We start from the raw sequence: 23,850 nt of genomic DNA on the forward strand, positions 1-23,850 counted from the left end.
AACAGAATTGATCAGGCAAAGTCTCCCTGCTTTATTTAGAAGCCTTCCTTTCCAATTAGCTAATCTCCCCCTCACCTTTTCAATCACCGAATGAAAAGAAGCCCTACTGGTACGGGAATGATTAAGGTTAACTCCAAGATATCTTCCTAAGTCCAAAGCAAAACGTATTGAAGAAACACTAGTAAAAATATCTCTTCTACGAGCAGTCACATTTTTAGAACAAAAAGCTTTAGACTTTTCAAGATTCACTTTCATGCCAGATGCCTTGCAAAAAATATTAAGAGAATGCATGACCATTTGGACCTGACTTTTTGTAGCCTGGCAGAAGAGTAAGAGATCATCTGCAAACATCAAATGAGAAAATTTTGGGCCACCCCTAGTGACAGAAACTGGTTTCCACACACCCTCGACCACCTTATGAGATATATAGCAGGCAAGTCTTTCCATACAAAGCACAAATAAGTAAGGAGACATTGGATCGCCCTGTCTAAGCCCCCTTCTAGGAGCAAAACTATCCAATCTATTCCCATTCCACATAATAGAAAGAGAGGATGCACGGACACAAGTCATAATCAAATTAACAGTGATGATAGGAAAACCAAAAGCAATGAGAGTACTCTCCAAAAACCTCCAATCCACCCTATCATAAGCTTTTTCAAGATCAATTTTAAAAGCAAGAGTACCTTTCTTGGATTTTGTGTGCTTCATGAAATTCAAAATTTCTTGGGCCACAATAATATTATCAGGAGCACCACGACCCGGAATAAAACCTCCTTGTAAAGGACTAACAATATCTGGAAGAAAAGGCCGAAGTCGGTTAGTCAATACTTTGGTGATAATTTTATAAACCACATTACACAAGCTAATAGGCCTGAAATCCTTCATAAAGGTAGGATTATCAATTTTAGGAATAAGCACAATCAGAGTTTCCATGATGCTAGGATTTAAGAACTCTCCCAAAAAAGCGCTCCGGACAATATTCCAAATCTCAGTGCCTACTATCTCCCAATATTCTTTAAAAAAATAAGCTTGAAAGCCATCTGGACCAGGAGCCTTAAAAGGGCTCATACTGAATACTGCTGACTTGACTTCCGCAAAAGAGACAGGGTCAATTAACCTAGCACAAGCCTCAGTGCTTAGAGTGGGCATCGGAACATCCCCTAAACAATCAACCTCAACCTCTTCCGTTGTACCAAAGAGATTCTTGTAAAAAGAGAGGGCTTCTTCCTGGAGAATATCTGGATCAGTAGACCAAGACCCATCTCTAACATATAATCCATGTACTCTATTATGGTTTCTACGCACCAAAGTCTGAAGATGAAAGAATTTAGTGTTTCTATCCCCATACTTGACCCACTGCTCTCTAGATTTCTGGTACCAAAAAAGTTCCTCTTGCAATAAAAGCCTATTATAATCTTCCCTCAGTTCAGCTTCTTTAATTCTCAGAGATAACACATCGGTAACCTCCAAACGCCGTTGAATCTGATCAATCTGATATTCCAGCTTATTTTTTCGCACAAAAATATTTCCAAAAATCTTTGAGTTGAAGTCCAAAGAAGCCTGTTGAACCATCTTAAGCCTTTCAGTAACGCCTCCAAACTCTTGATTCCAAGCCTTACTAATAACATGTTTATAAGAAGGATGTGTTGCCCACGCAGCTTGGAACCTAAAAGGACGAGAACCTTTCACTCTGGGGCTACCATGACAACGAACTAAAATAGGACAATGATCAGAATGAAGCCTGCTAAGAATTTCAGAATAACCCTCAGGAAACATTGACATCCACGTCTCATTAACTAGAGCTCTATCCAACCTTTTAGCCAAGTCCCTGCTAGCCTGAACTGCTCTATACCAAGTATATCTCCTACCAGTCACTTTAAGATCAAAGAGCTCACAGTCATCTAGAGTAGTAGCTAATAGACTAGCTCTGTGAAAAAAAAAATAAGCACCTGTACTCTCGTCTGGTGCCACAATCTCATTAAAATCACCAATGGCCATCCATGGTCTATTATGGCCTGAATTAATAGAACGCAAATGATCCCAAAGCATACATCTTTTTTCGAATTGAGGACTCCCATATACTGCACTACAAAGCCAAACTAAGTTACCCACACTCACTTTCACTGTGATACATTGGTCAATTTGATCAATAACCACACAAGAAGAATTAGCAATAGAAGATAGAAACCAAATGCCACCCCTGTGTCCTACTGCTTCCTCAATACCAACACAATGAAAACCCAACTTATCCCAAAAATTTTTTAAATTATTAAACATGGTATGAGTCTCAAAGAGAAAGAAGAAAGATGGTTTATATATTCTCACCAAATTTTTGCAATGCACACGGGCCATCTTGTTAGACGCACCCCTCACATTCCAGGCTATGATATTGAAACTATCCATAAAAAACAGCAAAAAGAGAGTTCCAATAACAAACCCGAGACTCAACATGTTGTCCCTGTCTTCGACAATCCTGCCTTTAATGGACTCTCAAGTGGCAGCCCAATTTTCTCCGTCGAAACTTGCACCATACCTGCCGTCGATGCTCCATCCTTATCTACTGGTGAATTCTGCAAAGAGTTTGGGCGAGGACGCTTTCGCACAGTGCCATTTGTTGTCTCACATTGCTGCTGATAATGAACATTGTGCCGAGTCCCCGAAGAAGCCACACTAACCGATTTTCCAATATTGATGCCCCTGCTTAATTTTACTTTGGATCCAGTAGCATGTGTTGTACGTTGGTGGTTAGGCCTTGTCCAAGTACTGGTAGCCTTGTTAGGAGTCTTCTTTGCTTTTGGTTGGACCTGATGGGTAATAGGAGAAGGCTTTTGACCCATTTTATACTTTCCTTTCCTAATCACTTGAGTCCAACCTTCCAAATCCTCATGTTGTGCATGGTCTACATGAACAGCATGCAAATCACTCTCCACCAAATTCGGGACAGTAACATTTACAGTCTCATCTCCAAGATTCCTGCCAAAATAAAAACTTGCCTTTTCCACATGCACTGGATTTTTTGAATTTGAGCTTTCTGGCTGTTTTGCTACATCGCTGATCACCTTGGCATTAGTTCCTCCTCCTGCATTGTTTCTAATCCACACTAAAGTTGCTCCAAAACAGTTTTCACTTGATCTAAACTCTTGGTCCCAAGGCTTCACAGCCACATAATTTCCCTCAATCATCCATGGACCTCCTAAGAGAACCTTTTCTCGCTCCTCAGCCACATCAAACTTCACAAGAAAGTAGTCAAATCCCACGTCCAATAAATCAAAACCTCCCTTAATCCTCCATACCGTTCGGAGTTTATGAGACAATGCAGTGTAGCTATAATGTTTACCTAGCACCTTAATCACTATAGCATCCTTATAAGGTTCTGCCAAGCAATTCTTAGCTTCTTGGGTAAATGTGACACTCGGTGGTAAGAGATCTCCTTGCTTTCCAGAAACTATCGCAATGTTATCTCCCGATAAAGTTTCAACAAGTGAAAAAGCTTTAGCAATCTTGGAACCCACAACTTTGTCCCTGAAAGAAACCTTCAAAGGCTTAGAAACCCCTCCCGAAATATGATCCTCCTTTTCTCCTGATGCAATCCCTCCCCCGCTCTCCCCCTTATCTCTTCCGCCGACATTATCGGCTGCCTCACCGTGTTTCACCCTCAAAGTCTCTTCCCCGCTCACTCCACCGCTCATCTTCGATTTATTAGTTTGTTATATAAATGTTGGGAGTTCGAATTTTGATGGCTAACAACAAATTCTTTAATGAATTCTAATTTGATAGATTAATCCTTGATCTGTGAAAAAATACCGTAAAAAAAATTAAATATAAATATAAATTATGTATTTTGGAATGGGATGTAGTTTTACACTTTTAATTGTTGCTCACATCTGCCCTTCTTTTCCACTATCGTTCCGAAGAAAAATAAAATTATTTTTTAAAGAAAAAAATAGAATAAAAAATAGAAAATAAAAAACATTGAATCAATAATTAGAAGCTCTTGTTTCTGCACCCGTGGTTTTCAACTTTTTGTTCTGGAACCTCCGAAATCTTCTCCTTTTTCCAGTTTTCCTTACCCAGTTTTCTGTGCTTGATCTTCTCCTCGTATCTTGTTTCCCCTTTCTAAAAAGATTCCATATTTAAAATACCCACATGCTGTTTCCGCTCTACCCTAAGGTACAAAGGCATATTCCAACTCAATAATAGCAGACATATAGATATATAGATATAGAAAAAGAAAATAAAAATTCAATTTTTTGTTTCTGGGTTGTCAATTTTTTGATCTGGGTGTATTGAAGCTCAAGTGAGGAATACTGGGTCGTTATTGGGTTATATGAGATAGGTGGGTATAGCTGCAAGGCGGTGGGATTGGTGGTTCTGGTGGTGGAGCTGAAATTATGATGGGAGATTAATGATTTCGAATCTGTGTTTGACAAATAATACTGTATCTGAAGCAAGCAACCTAGAGTTCAGGATATGGTTTTGTGTTCTGCAATGCGGCGATTCTGAATTCTGGTAAAAAAAAAAAGTTTTTTTTTTTCTTCTTCGTTTTTTTGGTGGCACTGTTTGCATGCCATTTTGATAGTTTCCCTGAGCCTGAGGCTCGGGGGAGGGATCTGAAACTGAGACAGAAAGAGTCATGGCGTCTTCAGAGAATGAGCCTTCTCCTCACTCTCCTCCTCCTCCTCCTCCTCCTGCCTCTGAAGAAGTTAGTCTTCCTTCGCACGTTTGTATGCAGAAATTCAGGCTCTACGAGACTCGATCGGTAATCTTAATCTCCCTTTTCTTATTTCTTTCATATGTTTTGCTAAATTTTATTCTAGTTTGGTATCTGCTATTGTTGTAGTAAGATCTCTTTGAATTCCTCATGTGATTTGTACCGCATCGTTGAAAATTTTGTGTAATTTTTATTTCACTTCAGGTCAAAGATTTTATCAGTGTACTGATTTCTGATTCATATTCATGTAAAGTTAACATGCAAGTGAAAAGGGATTTTTACAGCTTTTATGTATTTATAAGCTTTTGTAGTTATACGGCACTCGTCATCTTGCAACTGGCTATTAGTACTGATATTGCAGTGTTGAATGTTTTTGGATGAAGCATGAAACCAGCTGAGCATTCAAAACATCTGATTTTGCATGGTAGACTGCAATATGCACCATAGAAAGTACTCATAGAGTTTATAACCTCGTTCAGCGTTGTCTTTCTGAAATGTTATTTTTTGTCTTGTCGTTTGAGATTATATTGATGCTTCCTAGTCATTTTTAACCTCGAAGTATTATGTATCTTTTGCCTAAACTCATCTTTTTAAAGTGAGCCTCATTTCAAGCTTTAGATGCTTCGCAGTATGAACTGTTTGGAAGAAATAGTGGGCTATAAGATTGGAAACTTTGTTGAGGTTGCAGTGCTTATTGTCCACTTCTTTTCTTTAAAATGTTTTACCTTTTGAATTTGTTTTATGCCACAGAACTTTTATATGATAGGAAGGGACAAGAGCAGGACATATTGGAGAGTGTTAAAGATTGATCGCCTAGATCCTTGTGAGCTAAACTTGCGTGAAGATTCAACCACATACACAGAAAGTGAATGTTCTGATCTGTTGCGCCGGATACATGAGGGTAACAAGGCCACGGGTGGCCTGAAATTTGTTACAACTTGTTATGGAATTGTTGGTATGTAGATCCATAACGTCTTCCGCGCATGCTGACAAATTATTAGCACTTATCATAATATGTTATTCTGCTTCTATGCTTTAGGGTTCATCAAATTTCTGGGACCTTACTACATGCTGCTTATAACAAAAAGAAGGCAAATTGGTGCAATCTGTGGTCACACAGTATATGCTGTCTCAAAGACTGAGATGATTCCGCTGCCTAATTCTTTGGTTCGGCCTGATATCATCAATTCTAAACACGAAAACAGGTCTTTACAATTCCACATGCTATCAAACTAAGTCTCTTTCTTTTTTCTTCTTTTTTCTAATTTTACTTTCGTCTTTAGTTATCCTGCTGATTATATCCCTCTGTCCAATGTTTACACTCCTCTGTTCATATTTCTTTTAATTTGAACAGAACCTCATGTAAAAATTTCTTGATACATTCTTCCTATTTGATCCAAATATATATAAAATAACTTATAAAACAGTGGCACAGATTTGTTGAGGAGAAATTATTTTGATTGGCAATTTGTCAATGATGAAATAGGACATGATTGTGCTGTGCTAGGTGTTTTTATTTTTCCCTTGTGCCATCATTGAATTTAAACGCAGCATTTTTGCCTCATTTTCTGTTATTCTGGAATGTCACATTTTTTATTACTTATATGATTTTTCTCATCGGTATTTTAGATACAAGAAGCTGCTGTGCACAGTCGACCTTACAAAGGATTTCTTTTTCAGCTACTCATATCACATTATGCGTAGTCTTCAAAGAAACATGTGTGATAATGAGACAGGCCATGTCCTTTATGAGACCATGTTTGTGTGGAATGAATTCTTGACACGAGGAATTAGGAATCACCTCCAGAATACTCTTTGGACAGTTGCTCTAGTTTATGGCTATTTTAAACAGGTGAGATGAACGACACTTTAAAATTCCATTGAATACTGTTAAGCTAGTTGAGTAATCTTTTCAAATATTTGGTGGCTTTACAATTTGCCGAATCCCTGCTATGCCGAGTAACATTATGGTACTTAACTTGTGGCTTTGCTAGGACACACTAACGATATCTGGGCAGGATTTCATACTCACGCTCATTGCAAGGCGATCACGTCATTATGCTGGAACTAGGTCTGTAGTCTTCATTGTGTTATCTTTATCTTTTTAAACACTGTAACTTGTTACAACGTGATCATGTATATTCTGTGGTTGGTTATAGTGTTATACATCTGATTCTATAAAATATAGTATGAAACCTTCACAGTATATGAGTTGCCTTTCTCATGATTTGGTCACTATGCCTTTGAAGTTGGAATGTGTAATGGGTACTAGATATGAAATGATACAGAAATGTTCTTTACTTTTGCTTGTAATGCAATCATGAAAATTTGAAGGATGGGTATGGCTGCAAGTGTTCAAGTTCAAATGATACATGCAAATTCATGGCTTTATTTATATATTTTTATTTTGCAGATATTTAAGGCGAGGTGTGAATGAGAATGGTAGAGTTGCTAATGATGTTGAGACAGAACAAATCGTATTTGAAGATGTTCCAGAAGGTCTACCCATCCAAATAAGTTCTGTTGTTCAGAACCGTGGTTCGATCCCTCTTTTCTGGTCGCAGGAAACTTCACGTCTAAATATTAAACCAGATATTATACGTATGTATTCCAATTTCATGAATATGGCAATACTTGGAAAGATATCTTTTCCCCCATAACTTCTTTCCTTTCACGTGTTAGTGTCCTTATGTTTGCTAATAAAAGCATTTCTTCCCACCAGTGTCAAAGAAGGATCAGAATTATCAAGCCACCAGACTTCATTTTGAAAATCTTATGAAAAGATATGGAAATCCCATAATAATTTTAAATTTAATAAAGGTAACTTCCCATAATCCTCCCTATATATTACATGTTATCATATAATCTAATTATCTCAATTTTAGATTTTCTTGCATCTTGGTTGCGATGATACATTGATGTTATATCTGGTAATGTCTTGACTAGCTTTATGTTATAATAATATTTTCTAAAACTCAGAACATTAAATACTAAAATGACAGTAGAAGTTCTGCCGATGGGCTTGGTGTCTTATATTTGACTCATTTACGTTTTATGAGCTTTTTGAGGAGATTAATGATATGCTTTTACAACAGACGCACGAGAAGAAGCCTCGTGAATCCATACTTCGCTCCGAGTTTGCTAATGCAATAGATTTCATTAATAAAGATTTATCTGAGGAGGACAGGCTTAGGTTCCTTCACTGGGATCTGCACAAACATTTTCAAAGGTTGGTGTCTTTCATCTTATCCTTTGATGCGAACTGCATTGTTTGTTCTGAGTAAGCTTATTCAAAAGTGGCTCTTTTATTTTTTCTCTCTTCTTTTGGGGAAAAACTTCCAGCAAAGCTACAAATGTGTTGATGCTTTTGGGCAAAGTGGCTTCATATGCCTTGACATTAACTGGTTTTTTCTACTGCCAAGTACCACCAACATTGAGGTCAGAAGATTATCTCAAATGGCCGTGTACTGAGTAAGTTTTGCATTTCATTACAAATTTTCAATTGCCTTTTCAACATTGTTTAGATTTGTTCTGTGTACTTGTGTAGTGGCTTGAGATAAAACATAAGAAAAGTTATTTACACTTTTTCACAGAACAAAGCAAGCAATGTTAACTAAAAAAGCAATAAATCCTTTGTGGAGAGTTGGAATACTGGAAATTGTTTCACTGGCTTTTCATGTGAACTGATGTTAATTTTGGCTTCCAGTAATGTCGATAAGGAAAGCTTGTCACCTGCTGGACATGTTGGTGATGAAAACGAGGATGCTAATAATTTAGAGAGGAAATCTAGTGGACGAGATAATGATGCTGATGGAAATAATTCTATCAAACCACCCATGTTGCAGAGGGGTGTGCTCAGGACCAATTGCATAGACTGCTTAGATCGCACAAATGTTGCTCAGTATGCATATGGGTTGGCTGCACTTGGCCGCCAGCTCCATGCTTTGGGAGTTATAGAACACCCAAGGATTGACATCAATGATCCCGTAGCTGATGATCTTATGGGGTTTTATGAGCGGATGGGTGATACACTTGCACATCAGTATGGTGGTTCTGCTGCACACAATAAGGTGATTTGTAGTTGCAATTTCAGTCTGCAGTTCAGAGCTTAACCTTAGAAAGGAGACTTCTTTAATAATCATCCTCAACAATTTTACGGATAAACCAGAGACAGATAATAGCAATTGGATGCTATACAACTGTCTTGTTAGCATGTGTCTTTTTTAGGGAACATTGATAAATTTGGCATGATGAATACAACTAATTGATGTTATGCATAATTCAGAGTTGAATCATATTTGCATTTGTGAGAATGGAGTTACCTTGCTGATAGGCTGATCAACATTTAGCTCTTTTTTTATTTCTTTCCTGTTATATTCCGCTTTATCATTAAATGGGCGGAATGAAAGTTGTCATTGGATTGTATATAAAAATTATTTTATTGAATTGATATGTAGTATGGTGTAACATAACAGTTCAGCAGCATTGTCTGATGGTTTTTTTCTTTTAACTATTGTTTCTACGTAGATATTTTCGGAGAGGAGAGGCCAATGGAGAGCTGCAATACAGTCACAGGAGTTCTTTAGGACTCTTCAACGCTATTACAGCAATGCATATATGGATGCTGAGAAACAAGATGCAATTAATGTGTATGGACTGCAATAATGCATTTTCTTATCTTTCATGTGCTTCCAAGTTACATTTGCAGGGGTTGACTTGTATCTATTAATCATAGAATCCTGCTTATCCAGTTTGTTTGTTGCTTGTGTGTTCTGTTTCTACCCTCCCTTCTTTTTTGGAAGAATCTTATAGTATGCTTTTGAGTTGGATATGAATAAATTTCTTTTCATGTAAAGAAGGTTTGATAATACAGGAAAAGGTAAATAAGAATTCTGCTTATACACTGTAAAATAAATTAACAAAACATTGTCGATGGACTGAACTCTCCAATCTCCCTGCATTTCTTGCTTTTGTCTCAAATCATAGCAGGTTTTTGTCTGTCTATTTTTGGCAGTTGATGCCTTTGTTATATATTTCCTGTTAGTAAAGATCTTTCTGTGATCTTCAATGATTACTCTTTTATACAATCATGAGGTGATTCTTTCCTACCTAATTTGCACAGATTCTTGGGAGATTTAGAGCCACATGGTAAACCTGCTCTATGGGAGTTGGGTGCAGATCAGCACTTTGATGCAGGGAGATATCGAGATGATGATGCAAGGTATCTGAACGCTATTTATGTACGAGAAGATACCTTTATTGCATAATTTTCCATGAATCAGTTTTGTGTAAAGGTTTCTACTCTTTAGAACTTAAGCTGTTTGCCATCTCCTTCCTTATAGTATTGCATGATCTATGAAACTCACCCCGGAAGATAACAAAACCTAAAACTAAATTCTAGTTTAAAAAACTTGGTTAAATTGTTGCATTTAGGAGATATTAGGGGAAAAAAATAGACATATGCCCAGTAGTGGTGATCTTTTATAACAGCCAGTGTAAAATAGTAGTAGTAATAGATCTAGGCTTAAATATCTGAAGTAAATCAAATAACCAGAAATAAGAAAGACTGATGAAATAAATGACATATATGCAGAACATTTGATTAGTATTGGCCCTTTTGATCCTTACAGTACTATGGTCATGTGGGATCATCAAAAGCACAAGTGTCAAGTTTGAGATAATATACAACGAACAAGTCTAGAGAGTATCAGAAATGAGGAGTATATAGATACCACATTCATAATAATTACGACCTTGCTGCAAAATGTCCTGTTAACATGCAGCTATTCCATTAAAAATATCTGCTGTTAACCCTTTGTGGTAACTCTGAAATTTTGTTTCTTAGGTCAATTATGAAGAGATCCTTCTCAGACGGAAACATTCTTCGTGATACTTCTACACCTATGTCAGCACCGGATGCCAAGGATGAACAATTCTCAAATGCAAGCATGCCAGACCGATCTGGAGAAGCAAGCAAGCCCTTTTGCGAGTCATCTCCTGATATATCTACTACTGAGAGTGACATGTCATTTTCAAGGTTTTTATTCTGTCTCCATGCCAATTTGAGTTTCAATCTGTTTCGTACAGGAGATAGTTTGTCAGCATCCCATTTTATGCATCTTCTCTCTTTTGTACTGTGATCATGATTCATGAGAGAATTTAGCAATCTTTCTGTTTGAGAACATCCGTATAGTAACTAACATAATAAATACACATGAACTTGCATAAACCGGAAGATGGAAGAAGTTTATTCCATTCGAGACATTCTTCTCAAACTTTTAGCCTCTGATGTGTTTGAACATTGGAATGCCAATTAAGAGAGTGCAATTTCTAATTTGAAATCTAAACTTTGTTAATAGGCTCCCACCATGCTGATATTAGTTGGAAACTTATGTTGGAATTTTGCCAGTTGCTGCTTTGTCCATACAAGTTCACATGTGATGATATGCAATTTTTTAATTCTTTTCCCAATGTAGGTATACTCCCTCAATGCCTCGGAGACAGCTTTTTGGAGACATGCAACGAGAACGCTTCCATGACAGTGACCATATTTACTATTCTGATCACGGGGATTCTTTCAGCTGCTCCAACTTTGTTGACTTGGATTGGCTATCTTCTTCTGGAAATTCATGTGAAGATGAGCTATATGACAGGTGACACTTTCTAACATTATGTCATTATGTATTCCTTCCATCAAGAATGTTGTATTGTGGGAAAGAATATAAGAGCACAATGGGGTATGGTTAGATTTTATAAATTTTATAGTGAAGTATCTCTCACTGAGTATATCGGGGTGCTAGTAACTCCTGATTTCTGATCATCTCCAAAATTTGTTGTATTTCTGTCCTTCCTTTGAGAGATATATTCTCATTTTAACAAAAAACAGTTGTGTTTATCTTTCAACTGAAAGCAGGTCATCAATTACCAACTCTCCAGTTACCGGGCTTTCTTCAGAAAATATTACCAATGGAATGGTAGAAGCTGCTCCATCCACTAGTGATTTGGCCAGTTCCAGCCTCAAGGTTTTTACTACCCTTCTGATTATACTATAATATTAGATTCCACTAAAATGCAATGTATCTAGTTCTTGTAGCATAGATCTTGTTTAAACCCAGCAGGCACTTGCCTTTTATAAAAACGAAGGATTTATCCTGTTTGGGAAGGAAACCAAAACAGACCAAATAAAAAATCAATCCCGTTCTTGGACCAGTAGGAGTATACCGATTAAAAATGATCATAGTAGGTGTCACCATATGTCAAGTGTGTGACATCCCTGAGGGAATACAAGTAATAATTCTGTGAAATATAATTATCAGGGAAGGGAACGAGCTGAATCGGAGTTATCTTGCGGTAATGCACAAAATGATGCCAAGTCCAACGTGCCGGATGAATTCCCTGACACTTTTGTTGAATGGGTAACTTATGGTCAGACACTTTGCCATTGAGAACATCTGCAAGCAAGCAATGATAGTAACGAACATCTTTCCCATTGAGTTGGCGTCCTCTGCTTGATTAGAAGAACACTAGAAAGAGCTCAATGATAAGGAAAGGGGCTACATTTGAGTAGGCTTCTCTGTAAGATGCTAAGGAAGAATCCTGGGGCCTTTCTTGGTAGTGACATGCAGCATTAGTTGGTGCAAAATCTCCATCAAATCCCAAGAAGCATAGCAAAAAAGAGTACATAGCAAACGGTTGTAAAAATTCTTCTAAGTTTTCCCGCTCTTATCTCCTTTATTGATCATGTTGTTTCCCTGCAGCTGGCTGTATTTCTTAACCCTTTTCACCAGTTAAAATATGATAGTAGGTGCACTTGTACATATCGTTACCCTGTCTAGTGGGACCTCCACTTCTTAGAATTGCAGTTAATTGATTCTTTTTAATAACTTACTGCAATGTATAATTCATGAGAACACTGTTATTTGGGCTTAGTACCAATAGTAGTGTTTTTCTGTTTTGCGGTTCTTAGGAAAAGCAATAAATTTCCTGTAAACTCCAAATTACCCTACCCAATGCTACTTTTTTCTATGATACTGATCATTTTGTAAACTACTGAAGAGCCTAACTTATTTAGTTTCATTGCAAACTGGTTCAGTTTCTAGTTGGATCACAACACGAGCACTATTGAATTGGTGCTCAAAAGTCAAAAGATTCAGGTGTCAACAAAAAGTCAAAAATAACCTTGATAAATTCGGATGACAAAAATGTGCTTTTAACATTAAATGTTGGTCTGGCTAATGGGGTAGTTGATCTGGCCAACTGTTTTAGTCTTTCATTATTTGTGTTATTTTTAATTAATTTTAACAATGTACAAGCTGGAAATACAAAAGCCCCAATTCAATTTGGGTGAACCCTAAACACTAATAGTTCAGTTGTCACTCTCCCTTCTGTAGCGGTTCTTGGTTGCAAATCATGGAGCAAGATGGAGACATGGTGCGAGCAAAGTGCATAGCAAGAAAGTCCAAGACACTACCAACAAAGAAAGAAGATACTTCTCAACACGGTAGCCAAAGATTTGATGTACAAGCCACAAGTTGATTAATGATTACCTCAAATTGAATAAATGAACTCGAAATGAAACGGAACAAAAAACAATTATGAATCGTAGTAGGTGAAAGCTGAGAGGTGAAAAAGACTAAGCATTAAAGAAGTGAAAATTATTTAAAATGCCACATAAGTAATGAAAGATTAAGAGTTAGCATCCATTCCGTTAGCTAGATCAGCATTCAACATTGTCGGAAATGAAATTCATTGATGAATGGGTACGTATGTCAAATTAAAAACTTTTTTGTCATTCAAATTTTTTAAGGTTGTTTTTATCAAATCTTTTGAGTTTCGATTTAGTAGATAACTCTTAAATTTTAGGCACATATGCTAGTGAAATTCTAAGCTGGAAAGTTCACAAGGAAAAGAAATCTTCACGCTATCGTAAGAAATAAAAACCAAGGTGCAATGAGTCGCAACTGGTTTTCTCGCCTAATACATGTTAGGCCATAGAATTCAAGGCCATAACAAAATTTATTCCGTCTTTATATACTAAAATTAACCACTAAAATCAACTATTATTTATGTGTATAAATACATATTTAGTTAGTTTTCAATGTATATTTTATATTTTATATTTTATATAAAATACAGAATTCAATGTATTTTATATTCTAACATGTATTTTATAGTAGTAACTGATTTTAACGTATACATAACATAGTTGTTATTTAATAATTACACTTAAATCTAGTAGGTAAAACAAGAAGCTCAATAATAATAATGCTGCCCCGTTTCAATACCAAAAAAATAACAATAAAAATAAAAAGCAGCAGCTGCTATTTAGTGGATAATTAATCGCATTAAAGAAAATTAATTCTCCCGATATTAATGCAAAATCTGAGCAAACTACGATATAAGTCCACCAAATATCAAACTAAAGCAAGGCGCACCACTAGATTTTGTTGCAACTGATCTCAAATTTCCAGTGGAATAAATAAAAAATGTAGTCCAGCTGTGGAAAAGTCAACTAAGAATGGGAAAGATGCGAGTAATATGCTCCAATGGTACACTATCTGAGGAATTTTTCTTCAAAACTGGGTCATTAAATTCATTTTTGGGAAGGACAATGAGCTGACCCTTGCCTTGGCTCTTCTCTATGACCCAACCATAGTTGGCTACTTGGTGCTCGAGGAATTTGTCCAAGGATAAACCTTCTATGTTGATTGCCTGTGCATTTCACAAAGAACAAACCATTTTAAAATTTGTAGTTACAGAGATCAATGCAACAATCATACTCGTATTACAAAGTAATGAAAACAAAAACAATCTTCATACAAACCACGGTTCCCAACAAACTTCAGAACACCAGTCAACAGTAATATTAAACCCTAGTATTGTTGTACTATAAACATGTGTCATCCCATCACCTCAAACATGTTCAACTAGCACTTAGAGAATGTGTACTTGGTTCCAGCGATATATGAACTCAAGCTTCAACAATGCTACAAGCACAATTACAAGCATACCTCAGCAAGCACAGTTCTAGGAACCTTTTGGTAAGTCAAGGAAAGGACATGAATAGCATAGCCTTGGACTGCCTGCTCAAATCCTGCATTTTGAATTTTTGATTACCAATTGAAGTCAGTGTCTTATGACAAACATGAGCACTAAGAGTGAACATATGACAGCATTTTGTAATAGTAGTAAATTATGTAATGATATATCATATACATGCTTAATTTCAAGACAAACAAGCTTCCCAATGGCACTTGACACAACTAATCAGATGGAGCAAAGTATACTTAAGCAGTAACAGCATGACCAAACTTTAAATTCTTGTGAATAGAAATTTCAAATCTATCTACTGGTTTACATTCTTCAAAATTCATTGATTGGTAAACAGCCAATAATCATTATTCCATGAATTATAAAATAAAATACATAATGTAATACCTGGAACGGCATCAACTATATGACGATTTTTTGCTGCTTCATCCCAGAACTGACGAAACCTTCCTGTCTGAGGAGTAGACAAGGATTAGCTTATAATTTCAAACAAGTGCCCAAGGCTAGAATAACAAAGCTGTTGCATACCTCCAAATAGTGTGACAGAACAATCAGTGTCTTAAACTGCTCCTCCATTTGCTAAGAATCACAAATAAAAAAAAAAATATTAACATCGCACAAAGTGTGATAAAAGAAAAACAAAACTGAACTAATCATCAACACAATGAGCCCAATTCAAATACAAATGCAACATTCCTGGAACACCAGTGGCTGCAAAACTCCTTTCTGATTTTGTAAACTTAGTTATAAATTCATTTATTCAAATCTCTACTTATATGTACAGAAAATCAATAAGAACTGCTGCAAGAGGAGACTAGTTCGAGAAACATACCACCCGCTCAGGAATCAAAAAGAGACACAGGCTGAAATCTGGAGCTGGCATTGCCATAAGGGCCTGTTCACAAACAAACAAGTAAATAAGAGATTTAATCATGTGCTGACATAAACTATCACAACAAGCAATACAAATAGTGCCATGAAATCGAAACCAGACACAAAAGCGTATTAAGCACACCTTAACCAAAATGCGGGCTACAATCTGAGAACTCATCTTATCCGGTTCAAACTGCAGTGATAAATCCAAAGGGAAAAAAACTATTATTTGTGAACCAGCAACAACTTCGTGAGATGAATTAAGTAATTGATCCTAAAACCAGTGACGAAATAAAAAAAAAAAATAATAGTAACGAAAATTATAATAAATAACTATTTACCTGGTAGAGGCGAAGAAGGCAGAGATTTGCGTCGAGGCTGTAGGTTTGCGACGAGACCTGGTGAAAAACAAAAAGGAATTTGTGATGTTGAGAGACTTTTACATGATATAAGAAAAACCCAAAGAAGAAGACGGGGGGAGGAGGGGAATAGGAACCTGTTCGTTGACATAGTTTTCGAGATCGGCAAGAATATCGGGATTATATCGATTTACGGCAACAAGCTGCTCTACTGTGTATGCAACCGGCGGCTGCTGCTGCTGCTTTGGTGCTTCTCTTCCCATCTTTTTCTTTTACCAACGTCTCTCTCTCTCTTTCGATCTCTCTCTCGATCTCTACCTGTGTTTTCTGGACTGAGGTAAACAGGTGATGCGAAAACCCTAGTTACTTTAACTCAATTATCTTACCAACTCCAAAGTCCAAACACACCCTTTAGTAAACCCTTTTTTTGCCGTGGATTTGCGACTTTGTTTGGAATTTTTTTTTAATTTACTTTTTATGCATTGTTATTTATTAGTATAAATAAATTTTATATACATTTAATTATATAATATTATATTAACGAAAATAATTTATTTATCATTCAAAAGATATGATTAGATGAATATGTGTCATACTAATACATCAAAATTTAATTCAATAGTATATTTAATTAACTGAAATTATTAAAATTGTTAAATTAATTTTTAATTATATTTTAAAAATTGTTAAAACTTGTGATTATATTTAAAAAGATGTTTATTCTTATTATAGGATATAGAAAACAAAATTGAAATGTTATTCATTTCACAATAAACTTATATTCTAGTTGGCTTAATAATGTTACTTTTTTATTGATTATTGTTAAATTACGCTTAACTTTGTATGCTTATTTTTATATGATCAAGAGAAATAAATAATATGGAGGGGTAATTTAGATATAAGAAAATAGTGGCATTTGTTACGATATGGATGCATAAGGATGAATGTTTATTTATGGGTGAATCTGATTTTCTATATTGGAAGGAACAAATTCACATGACATAGCATAATTAATAAAGTTTGAACGTAGAATTTATTTGCCTATAAAAAAATGGATGAAACAAAAAAATTTTATATATATAATTATAAAAACTCCTTTTTCTCTCTCCCTTTACAACAATAAAATTATCTTCTTTCTTTATACACTATTAATAATTTCTCTTTATCTATCTTTACGTTACTACATATAAATATATAAATTATTTTATCGAGTTAATTATATTAATATTAGAGTCTTCTATTTACATATCTTTATTTTATATTTAGAACATCTTTCTTATTTATTTCACAACACGTTATCAGCACGAGATTCTGATCAAATTTTTAGGAAGACTCAGGTAACAAATTTTTATTATGTCGAAACTCTCTCATCTTGAATTCAATACTCTTGATATATATGGAAACAATTATTTATCATGGATATTAGATGCTGAAATCCATCTTGATTCAATGGATCTTGGAGATATCATTAAGGCTGAAAATAATGCATCTCAGAAGGATAAAGCCAAAGCCATGATTTCCTTTCGTCGTCATCTTGATGAAAGATTGAAAAATGAATATCTCACATTAAAAGATCTTGCAGATCTTTGGAAAGACCTTGAAGAAAGGTATAATCATAAAAAAACGGTGATACTTCCTCAATCCCGATATGAATTGACGCACTTATGTCTACAAGATTTTAAATCTATAAATGAATATAATTCTGCAATGTTTCGAATCACCTCACGAATGAAATTATGTGGGAAAAAGATAACTGATCATGATATATTGGAGAAAACTTTCTCAACCTTCCATGCCTCGAATGTGCTCCTGCAGCAGCAGTATCGAGAAAAAAGATTTAAAAAATATTCTGAGTTAATTTCTTGCCTTCTTGTTGCTGAACGCAATAATAAGTTGCTTTTAAAAAATCACGAAGCGCGCCCAGCTGGCGCCACCCCATTTTCTGAAGTAAATGCGATAAATTATTATCCCAAAAGAGGTAAATGGCAAAGTTTTAATAACAAGAAAAACTATGGACGGAAAAAGAATTATGTTCAAAAGAGAGGATCTCACCAGAAGTGGGATAAAAAAAGAAATATCGGGTAGAGTAAATCAACAGAGGATAAGTGTTTCTGTTATGGTGGAAAGGGTCATTGGTCACGTACCTGCCGTACCCCAAGGCACCTAGTTGATCTTTACCAGGCATTTTTGAAAAAGGACGACAAGGGAAAAGAGTCGAATTTCGTTTCAAATGATGCTGAAAATTCCACCACTGATTATGATGTATCTGATTTCTTTGAGGATCCTGAAGAAAATATCGGTCGTTTGATCAATGATGGAATAGTTTAATGTGTGAGATTAATAAGTATTCATGTAAATAAATAATGTAAAGAACTTATTATTTAAGTTTTATTTTCTATGTATTTAAGTTTCAAATATGATGTATATAAATAATGAAATATTAATGTTTATGAATTTTGAAAACATTAAAAATGTCATGTTTTAAAATAAAATTTCAGTATATGACATTTTTTTATATGTAGTATTTCTTAGAAAAATAATTTCGATCAAGTATTCAATTTAACTGTGCATACTACTCATTTTATTATTATTTGAAGAGAATGGCAAGGATATGTAATGAAGATGTATGCCTTGCGATAGTGCAAGTTCGCAGACTATTCTCAAAAATGATATATATTTTACCTATCTTGTGCCAAAAGAAGAATGTATTAATACTATTATTGGCTCAGGCAATGTGATAGAAGGCTCCGGAAGAGCTATAATTTTGTTTCCTGGAGGAACAAAATTCATAATTGATGGTTTCAGTGGCTAAGAGAAGGGGGGTTGAATCTTAGCCCCTTTTTGCTTGCTAACACTTGCTGGACTTAGAAGAGACTTTTCTGTTTTATCTCGTCCCTAGCCACGAGACATTTTCATTTTGTCTCGTCACTTGACACGAGACATTTTTGATTTTTCATCTGAACAGTAAAAACAGAATTGAAGTAGGAAGAAAGAGAGAAGATTACACCCAGATATATCCTGGTTCAGCTGCTAAGTGCAGTGCAGCCTACATCCAGTCTCCATCACAACAATGATGGAATTTCACTATAATCATCCAGATTACAACTTGTAAAGTGCTAACCCAACTTACAAGGGGATTCCCACAGAATCATGAAACACAACACATATGTACAAAGGAACTCTAAGACATCTATGGCTTTTTCTTTTAATTTTGCACTCTCTGCCTTTTTCCGCTCTATTTTCATACAAACCTCACTGTTTGCCTTTTTCCATGAGACTCAAGACATGACAAAATTAAACAGAAAAATACAAAACAGAAAACATTGAAGGAGAAGAAGAACTGCTAGCTTAGGTAGCTCTGAGAACTCTCTAGTCCTTCCTTGGTCATCACTCTTCATCAATCCGAGCACTCCATCCTTGGCTTCCTCTCCAAGATGGATTTCTGGCCCTTGATGCTTCATGATGATGATGACTTCATCTGCTTCAATCTCTGCCTTCAACCATCACTTCGCCACTCTAGCTACTCCCTGTGGTGGTTGAGCAGAATCAAAGACAAGCCACGCCTCCAAGATCTTTCTTGCTGGCCGAATCTTCATCCTTCCTTTTTGAGCATGAAGGATCTGAGATTACCTCACCAAATCTTACCAGATTAGGTGATAATCTCAGCCACAGCTCTTTTTTATTTTAGTATGTTTTCTTGCCATCATTAGCTTGATGGTCTGGATGCATGCTTTCCTTTCCTTTCGGTAGCTCCAAGTAGCTTCCATGGATTCCTGGTTAATAACCGGAGAAGGAAGAAGAAAGGGATGAGAGAGAAGAGAGAAAATATTCAATGGATTTGAACAATAATCAATGAACAAAGAGAGAGAATAAAAGTGAATTAAGTTTCCCACTTCCCTTTGTTGAGTAGCGTGAAGTGTCATAATAGCCATCAAATCAATCTTCTCTTTCTTTCTTATGTTTCCAATGCATTAATTAAGTTTGAATTCCATTCAAAGAAAATGGATGGAATCTGTTTGGGAAGCATGAAAGGATTCGAATAAGGCATGGAAACATTCATTGAAATTGGGCTTGCTAACAATAGATTTTCATTTTGGCCCAAATTTTATTTTCCCTTCAGACCATAGCATGCTTTGAAACACATTGGGCTTATTGAATTTCGGCCCACTAAAAGCATTTGCTTTCCTGGTAATTTTGGTTTCGGATCAACACATGAAGCTTTCATCAAAAATAAATATGGGCTCAGTTGTGATAACATTTTGTTTTTTTTTTCAGCCCAACACAAATCTGCACAACAAAATTATTAATCAATATATATTAAATAAAGATCAAATTAATAATTTTGTAATTAATTATTTTAATAATGTTTAGTCATCACAAATATTAATTTAGAGTTTTCCAAACTCATCAATCTCCCCCTTGATGACAATGAAATGGAAAGAAATTTAAAGATTGAGTACGAGTACTCCCTTTGAAGATTGAATTTCTCCCCCTTTCAAATTATCACATGACTCCCCCTTGATGTATGCTATTTTACCAAGGGAAGCACTAAACCTGTGACATTTAAAATCAAGCTTCAAGTAACAATGTTATTTAGCAAATTTTATGATGCCAAATGCTTGATTTATGAGCAGTTTTAATTGATAATCAAAACTCATTTGATATCATAAACTGATTTACTGCTCAACATACATCAACTAAGCTCAAACAGTGTTGTTCAAAAAAAATTCAATTATTTTCCAGTCAAGGTATCAGAGCTATATCATTCAAGTAAGGAAAATATTTTTGAATCTCATATGAACAAAACATGGCAGCTGTTAGATATCACAGTTTAAAGGAACTACCAAACATATGTTTTCAGATCAATATATTTACCAAGATGAATAAGAATATTCCAAATAAAAACATGTTCATCAAGATAAATCAACACTCAGGCATTCAATAAATCAAACATCATTATAAACCAAATGCCAAATGCAATAAGCATCAGTAACCATAGTGAAACAAATATGATGATAACATGCATCCTTTAAACAAGGGTGATCATGAATTTTCATCAATTGAAAATTTCATCCCCTGTTTTCATTATCCTCCCCCTGTTTCATTAGTTCCAAATTTCAATTTTGGAGACTAGTTTTCCTCCCCCTTTTGTCATCAAGGGGCACCTGCACCAAATATGAATAATACCACAAAATATTCATAACAAAAGTAACAAGAGTGTGTCAAAGTATCACAGAGCAGGGAGTTTCAAGTCATGCTCATACAAAAAATAGATTGAGCCTAATAGAGCCAATATCAAATAAAAGGAAAACAGTCATTAATCATCAGACAAATTATAATCAGAGTCTGCAACATCTTCTTCACTGCCAGCGCCCAGATCCTTTTCCAAGTTTTCCAGCATCATGCCCACTCGCTCTTTACATCTCCCCCAAGCACGTTCATTTTCATAGGCTAGCTTTCGAGAAGCCCTATGGAATTGAATCATGAGTGTAGACATGTTAGAGAATTCGGTGAGGATTTCCCTTGTTGACTCGGTTGCTTTGGAGGATTCAAACTGGCTTTCAAGGTCACTGTCCATTGGCATTGGCATTGATGGTTTCAGTGGCTAAGAGAAGGGGGGTTGAATCTTAGCCCCTTTTTGCTTGCTAACACTTGCTGGACTTAGAAGAGACTTTTCTGTTTTATCTCGTCCCTAGCCACGAGACATTTTCATTTTGTCTCGTCACTTGACACGAGACATTTTTTATTTTTCATCTGAACAGTAAAAATAGAATTGAAGTAGGAAGAAAGAGAGAAGATTACACCCAGATATATCCTGGTTCAGCTGCTAAGTGCAGTGCAGCCTACATCCAGTCTCCATCACAACAATGATGGAATTTCACTATAATCATCCAGATTACAACTTGTAAAGTGCTAACCCAACTTACAAGGGAATTCCCACAGAATCATGAAACACAACACAGATGTACAAAGGAACTCTAAGACATCTATGGCTTTTTCTTTTAATTTTGCACTCTCTGCCTTTTTCCGCTCTATTTTCATACAAACCTCACTGTTTGCCATTTTCCATGAGACTCAAGACATGACAAAATTAAACAGAAAAATACTAAACAAAAAACATTGAAGGAGAAGAAGAACTGCTAGCTTAGGTAGCTCTGAGAACTCTGTGCCTTGCACTCTCAAATCTTACTCCTTAAATCAAACCATGACTGTTCACCCCTTTTATAGAGAAGTGAAGCCTTCACGGTTGAAACACAAACCCGAGCCCAGCTTCTTTTCCTTCACAACACAACCGGTTCGGCCTCACAGAGAGAAGAGGTAACTCATGCCAAAAACCAACATGCAAATACCTCTAGTCCTTCCTTGGTCATCACTCTTCATCAATCCGAGCACTCCATCCTTGGCTTCCTCTCCAAGATGGATTTCTGGCCCTTGATGCTTCATGATGATGATGACTTCATCTGCTTCAATCTCTGCCTTCAACCATCACTTCGCCACTCTAGCTACTCCCTGTGGTGGTTGAGCAGAATCAAAGACAAGCCACGCCTCCAAGATCTTTCTTGCTGGCCGAATCTTCATCCTTCCTTTTTGAGCATGAAGGATCCGAGATTACCTCACCAAATCTTACCAGATTAGGTGATAATCTCAGCCACAGCTCTTTTTTATTTTAGTATGTTTTCTTGCCATCATTAGCTTGATGGTCTTGATGCATGCTTTCCTTTCCTTTCGGTAGCTCCAAGTAGCTTCCATAGATTCCTGGTTAATAACCGGAGAAGGAAGAAGAAAAGGATGAGAGAGAAGAGAGAAAATATTCAATGGATTTGAACAATAATCAATGAACAAAGAGAGAGAATAAAAGTGAATTAAGTTTCCCACTTCCCTTTGTTGAGTAGCGTGAAGTGTCATAATAGCCATCAAATCAATCTTCTCTTTCTTTCTTATGTTTCCAATGCATTAATTAAGTTTGAATTCCATTTCAAAGAAAAGGGATGGAATCCGTTTGGGAAGCATGAAAGGATTCGAATAACGCATGGAAACATTCATTGAAATTGGGCTTGCTAACAATAGATTTTCATTTTGGCCCAAATTTTATTTTCCCTTCAGACCATAGCATGCTTTGAAACACATTGGGCTTATTGAATTTCGGCCAACTAAAAGCATTTGCTTTCCTGGTAATTTTGGTTTCGGATCAACACAGGAAGCTTTCATCAAAAATAAATATGGGCTCAGTTGTGATAACATTTTGTTTTTTTTTTCGGCCCAACACAAATCTGCACAATGTAATACCCGGTCTAACCGAAATTAATTAAATAATGAGTTAAGTAGGAGCGAATATGGTTGGAATATTTGGCAATTGGAATTTGATGATTTAAATATGATTTTTGGATTCAGTGAATTTTTCCGAGTCGGAAGACATAGTTTTCTGCGTAAAAGCGCGCAGTGGAATTTTGACCGGCAGTACCGGCTGAGACCTGTCTGGTACTGCAGCTGAGAAAATTGATTATGAGTAAATAAGATTAAGAAATGAGGAATTATAATTAGGGGAGGTAGAAATATTTGAAGTGCGATTTAGAGCGCTAATCTTAAAGGTTTTGGTCCAAAATTGGGCCAACGGACAAAAAAATAAGTGAACCGGGCCTAAGTGGACCCAAGACCCAACATATATAAACATTAGTTATGAGCATTTCAGCTCATTTTACCCTAAAAAGAAGGGTTGGGGCGCTGAATTAAGAAGAGAGAAGAGAAGAGAGAAAACCTAACTCTCCTTGATCTTCAAACCACCATAACTTGAGCTACGGAGCTCCGATTGACGAGCCGTTTACGGCCACGCGTCGCTCTTCTCATCCTCTACAATTC

At 36.0% G+C, this 23,850-nt stretch overlaps 2 protein-coding genes across 2 annotated transcripts; one reads left to right on the forward strand and one right to left on the reverse strand.

Annotated features, from left to right (window-relative positions):
• Window positions 1–4,096: 4,096 nt before the first annotated feature.
• On the forward strand, window positions 4,097–12,794 carry LOC107495755 (phosphoinositide phosphatase SAC3; the record flags this gene model as incomplete). The annotated part of the gene is given in 16 exon segments (XM_016116921.3): window positions 4,097–4,759; window positions 5,462–5,666; window positions 5,751–5,916; window positions 6,341–6,563; window positions 6,706–6,782; window positions 7,125–7,312; window positions 7,434–7,531; window positions 7,807–7,940; window positions 8,054–8,182; window positions 8,418–8,781; window positions 9,239–9,360; window positions 9,834–9,932; window positions 10,557–10,748; window positions 11,188–11,364; window positions 11,625–11,733; window positions 12,028–12,794. Coding segments are annotated over 16 exon segments (2,538 nt in total). The 3' UTR covers window positions 12,157–12,794.
• Window positions 12,795–14,011: 1,217 nt separating this feature from the next.
• On the reverse strand, window positions 14,012–16,379 carry LOC107495745 (eukaryotic translation initiation factor 3 subunit K). The gene is made up of 8 exons (XM_016116910.3): window positions 16,131–16,379; window positions 15,976–16,032; window positions 15,777–15,827; window positions 15,594–15,656; window positions 15,290–15,340; window positions 15,149–15,215; window positions 14,722–14,804; window positions 14,012–14,422 (listed from the first exon to the last, which is right to left on the reverse strand). The coding sequence occupies exons 1-8, from the start codon at window positions 16,254–16,256 to the stop codon at window positions 14,219–14,221; spliced, it is 702 nt and encodes a 233-aa protein (XP_015972396.1). The 5' UTR covers window positions 16,257–16,379; the 3' UTR covers window positions 14,012–14,218.
• Between the last annotated feature and the right edge of the window lie 7,471 nt (window positions 16,380–23,850).

Source organism: Arachis duranensis, chromosome 1 (assembly GCF_000817695.3).
Source record: "Arachis duranensis cultivar V14167 chromosome 1, aradu.V14167.gnm2.J7QH, whole genome shotgun sequence".
Classification (NCBI taxonomy): domain Eukaryota; kingdom Viridiplantae; phylum Streptophyta; class Magnoliopsida; order Fabales; family Fabaceae; genus Arachis; species Arachis duranensis.